The 4,612-nt window shown below is 66.8% G+C and overlaps 1 protein-coding gene across 1 annotated transcript; it reads left to right on the forward strand.

Annotated features, from left to right (window-relative positions):
* Positions 1–9: 9 nt before the first annotated feature.
* LOC113962668 (filamin-A-like) lies at positions 10–4,258 on the forward strand (the record flags this gene model as incomplete). The annotated part of the gene is made up of 5 exons (XM_027673429.1): positions 10–52; positions 992–1,089; positions 1,849–1,996; positions 3,371–3,489; positions 4,161–4,258. Coding segments are annotated over exons 2-5 (401 nt in total), but the record flags the coding sequence as incomplete, so codon positions are not given.
* Between the last annotated feature and the right edge of the window lie 354 nt (positions 4,259–4,612).

Raw genomic sequence — 4,612 nt, forward strand, 5'->3', positions numbered from 1 at the left:
TGGGAGCACTGGGAGGGGGCACTGGGAGCACTGGTGGACAGCTGTGCCCCTGGTGAGGGACACTGGGAGCACTGGGAGGGATCACTGGGAGCACTGGTGGGCAGCTGTGCCCCTGGTGAGGGCACTGGGACATTGGGAGGGGGCACTGGGAGCACTGGTGGGCAGCTGTGCCCCTGGTGAGGGCACTTGGAGCACTGGGAGCACTGGGAGGTGGCCCTGGGGCACATGAAGATGTGGGTGGTGGCACTGGGAGGACACTGGGAAGTGGCCCCGGGGCACTTGAGGATGTGGGCGGTGGCACTGGGAGCACTGGGAGGTGGCCCCAGGGCACATGAAGATGTGGGTGGTGGCTCTGGGGACATGTGGGGACACGGGGAGGTGGCCCTGGGGTGTGGGTGGTGGCTCTGGGGGTGCTCAGGGACACTCTGGGGTGGCCCTGGGATGGCCCTGGGATGGAAGGGGACAAGGGGGTGACCCTGGGATGGAAGGGGACATGGGGATGGCCCTGGGGACACCAGGGATGGCCCTGGGATGGAAGGAGACATGGGGGTGGCCTTGGGGACATGGGGGTGACCCTGGGGACACCAGGGACACAGGGATGGCCCTGGGATGGAGGGGGACAAAGGGGTGGCCCTGGGGACACCAGGGGTGGCCTTGGAGGGTTGTGGGGTCACAACAGGGTGGCCTTAGGGGGCCACAAGGAGATGGGATGGAAGGGGACATGGGGGTGACCCTGGGGACACTTTGGGATGGCCCTGGGATGGTAGGGGACATGGGGGTGACCCTGGGGACACCAGGGATGGCCCTGGAGGGTTGTGGGGTCACAGCAGGGTGGCCTTAGGGGGCCACAAGGACATTGGGGAGGGGGTGTCTCTGGGGGTGCTTTGGGATGCGGGGTCACCCCGACGTGCTCGGGGACAGTTTGGGGTGGCGTTGGTGGCACTGGGGGGACCCGAGGGGCCCTGGGGTGACCGGTGCCACCCCCCTCCAGGGCTGTGCCCCGACTGGGACTCGTGGGACCCGAGCAGGCCCATAGACAACGCGCGGGAGGCCATGCAGCAGGCGGACGAGTGGCTGGGCATCCCCCAGGTGAGACCCCCAGTGACCCCCCGGTGATGCTCTGGTGACCCCTCTCCATAAACCCCCCCAGTGCCCCCCCTGTTGCCCCCCTGGAGACCCCCCAATGACCCCCCAGTGTCCCTCTGGTGACCCCTCTGGTGACCCCTCTCCATAAACCCCCCCCAGTGACCCCCTGGGGACACCCATTCTTCCCCCCCACAAGGCTGGGGGGGCACAGGGGGACCCCAATGACCACCTGGTGAATCCCCCTGGAGATCCCCCCGTGACCCCCCGGTGACCCGCCGGTGACCCCCCTCCATAACCCCCCCCCGTGATGCCCTGGGGACACCCCATCCCTCCACCCCTCCCAGGCTCGGGGGGTGCAGGGGGACCCCAATGATCCCCCTGGAGACCCCCCAGTGACCCCCCTGGTGCCCCCCGCAATGCCCCCCCCCAGGTGATCACCTCCAGGCTGGAGGTGTTTAGGGGGACCCCAGTGACCCCCCTGGTTCCCCCCCCAGTGACCCCCCAATGACCTCCCCCAACGTGATCACCCTCGGGCTTGGGGGGGTTCAGGGGGACCCCAATGACCCCCCTGGTGACCCCCTGGTTACCCCCCAATGACCCCCCTGGTTCCCCCCAAATGACTCTCCCAATGTCATCACCCCCGGGCTGGGGGGGTTCAGGAGGACCCCAATGACCCCCCAATGGCCCCCGTGCCCCCCCAGGTGATCACCCCTGGATTGGGGGGTTCAGGAGGACCCCAATAACCCCCCCGTGCCCCCCCAGGTGATCACCCCCGAGGAGATCGTGGACCCCAACGTGGACGAGCACTCGGTGATGACGTACCTGTCCCAGTTCCCCAAGGCCAAGCTCAAGCCGGGGGCCCCCCTGCGCCCCAAACTCAACCCCAAGAAGGCCCGAGCCTACGGCCCAGGTGAGGGGGGGGCTGCGGGACCCCCCCCGGCCCCACCCGGCCTCGGGGGTCGTGGTGGGTTTGGGACTTTGTGGGGGGCAGTTCCCTGGGGATTTGGGGTCCTTGGGATTTGGGGATTTGGTGTCGTGGGGACGGTTCCCTGTTGATTTAGGGTTGATGGATCCCTGTTGATGGATCCCTGGGGATTTGGGATCCCTCACCCCATCCTGGGGGACTCTGGGAGCCCCCCACCCCATAGATCTCAGGACCCCGTTTGTAGGTGTGGGGTGGGGTTGGTTTGGGGCTTTGTGGGGGGCAGTTCCCTGTTGATTTGGGGTCCTTCCCCACATCCTGGGGGGCCCTGGGAGCCCCCACCCCATAGATCTTGGGGCCCCATTTGTAGGTGTGGGGTGGTGCTGGTTTGGGGCTTTGTGGGGGGCAGTTCCCTGTTGATTTGGGGTCCTTCACCCCATCCTAAGCCCCCCACCCCATAGATCTTGGGACCCTGTTTGTAGGTGTGGTGGTTTGGTGTTTGTAGGTGGTGCTGGTTTGGGGGCTTTGTGGGGGGCAGTTCCCTGTGGATTTGGGGTCCCTCACCCCATCCTGGGGGGCCCTGGGAGCCCCCCACCCCATAGATCTCGGGACCCCATTTGTAGGTGTGAGGTGGTGCTGGTTTGGGGCTTTGTGAGGGGCAGTTCCCTGTGGATTTGGGGTCCCTCACCCCATCCTGGGGAGCCCTGGGAGCCCCCCACCCCATAGATCTGGGGGGGCCCCATTTATAGGTCTGGGACCCCCATGGTGGGCAGGGGGGGGGGCTGACTGGGGAGTCCCACAGGGAATGAGCCCACCAGGAACATGGGACCCTTGGGGGGGGTGTGGGACCCCTGGGGTGGGCTGGAGGGGGGCTGACTGGGGGTCCCGCAGAGATGGAGCCCACCAGGAGCACAGTGACGCTTTGGTGGCTCCGGGACCCCTTGGGTGGCTCTGGGACCCCCGTGGTGGGTGCGGGACCCCCAGGGTGGGTGTGGGACCCCCGTAGCGGGGCAGGGGGCTGACTGGGGGTCCCGCAGAGATGGAGCCCACCAGGAGCATGGTGACCCTTTGGTGGCTCCGGGACCCCCATGGTGGGTGTGGGACCCTTGGGTGCGTCTGGGAGCCCCCATGATGGGTGCAGGACCCCCGGGGTGGGTTTGGGACCCCCATGATGGGTGTAGGACCCTCGGATGTGTCTGGGAGCCCCAGGGTGGCTCTGAGACCCTCGGGTGCATCTGGGACCCCCAGAGTGGGTGCAGGACCCCTGTGGTGGCTCTGGGACCCCCAGAGTGGCTCTGGGACCCCCATGGTGGGTGTGGGACCCCCATGGCGGGTCAGGGGGCTGACTGGGGGGTCCGGCAGGGATCGAGCCCACTGGGAACATGGTGAAGCAACGGGCCGAGTTCACGGTGGAGACCATCAGCGCGGGGCAGGGGGACGTGCTGGTCTACGTGGAGGACCCCGCCGGGCACCGGGAGGAGGTGAGGGGGGGCTTCGGGGGGCTCGGGGGGGCTGGGGGCGGCAGGGGGGGCGGGGGGGGGGGCTGGGGAAGGGGGACTGGGGGTGACGGGAACGTCCCTGTAATGGGTTCAGGGCTGGGGGTCTCTGAGCTGGGATGGGGTTTGGGGGTGGGGGTGGGTCTCCAAGTGGTTTGGGGGGCTCTGGGGGGCTGGGGGTCAGTCTGTAGGTATTTTGGGGGGCTCTGGGGGGCTGGGGGTCGGTCTCTAGGTATTTTGGGGGGCTCTGGGGGGCTGGGGGTCGGTCTCCAGGCAGTTTGGGGGTCTGGGGGTCAGTCTCGAGGTGGTTTGGGGGGCTGGGGGTCAGTCTCTAGGAGGTTTGGGGGGCTCTGGGGGGCTGGGGGGTCAATCTCTAGGTGGTTTGGAGGGCTGGGGGTCGGTCTCTAGGTATTTGGGGGGGGTCTGGGGGTCGGTCTCTAGGTATTTTGGGGGCCTCTGGGGGCTGGGGGACCATGGCTGGGGGTCTGGGGTGAACGGGAACGTCCCTGCAGTTGGTTCAGGTCTGGGGGTCTCTGAGCTGGGACGGGGGTTCAGGTCTTGGGGGGGGTCCCCGGGGGGTTGGGGGTCTCTGGGGGGTCACAGGACATTTGGGTTCCCTTGGGGGGGTCTCACATCTCCCCCCTGTGCCCCCCCAGGCTAAAGTGGTGGCCAACAATGACAAGAACCGAACCTTCTCCGTGTCCTACGTGCCCAAAGTCACCGGCACGCACAAGGTGGGAGCTGGGGAGGAAGTGTTTGGGGGGGTCCCGAGGCTTTTTGGGTGGGGGGCTGTGTGGGGACATTTTGTATGGGGCTGTGTGAGGACGTTTTTTGGGGACATTTTGTGTGGGGCTGCGTGAGGGGGGTTTGTGGGGACTGTGTAGAGTTGTGTGAGGGAGTTGGTTGGGGGTTATGGGGGCCGTGTGAGGACATTTTGTGTGGGGCTGTGTGAGGGGGCTCTGGGGGGCTGTTTGGGGGCTGCGTGAGGGGGTTTTGTAGGGGGACATTTTGTGTGGGGCTGCGTGAAAGGGTTTTGTGGGGCTGTGTGAGGACATTTTGTATGGGGCTGTGTGAGGGGGTTTTGTGGGGACTGTGTAGAGTTGTGTGT

The sequence above is a fragment of the Neopelma chrysocephalum genome, unplaced genomic scaffold (genome assembly GCF_003984885.1).
Source record: "Neopelma chrysocephalum unplaced genomic scaffold, ASM398488v2 Primary Assembly neopelma1_184362, whole genome shotgun sequence".
NCBI lineage: Eukaryota > Metazoa > Chordata > Aves > Passeriformes > Pipridae > Neopelma > Neopelma chrysocephalum.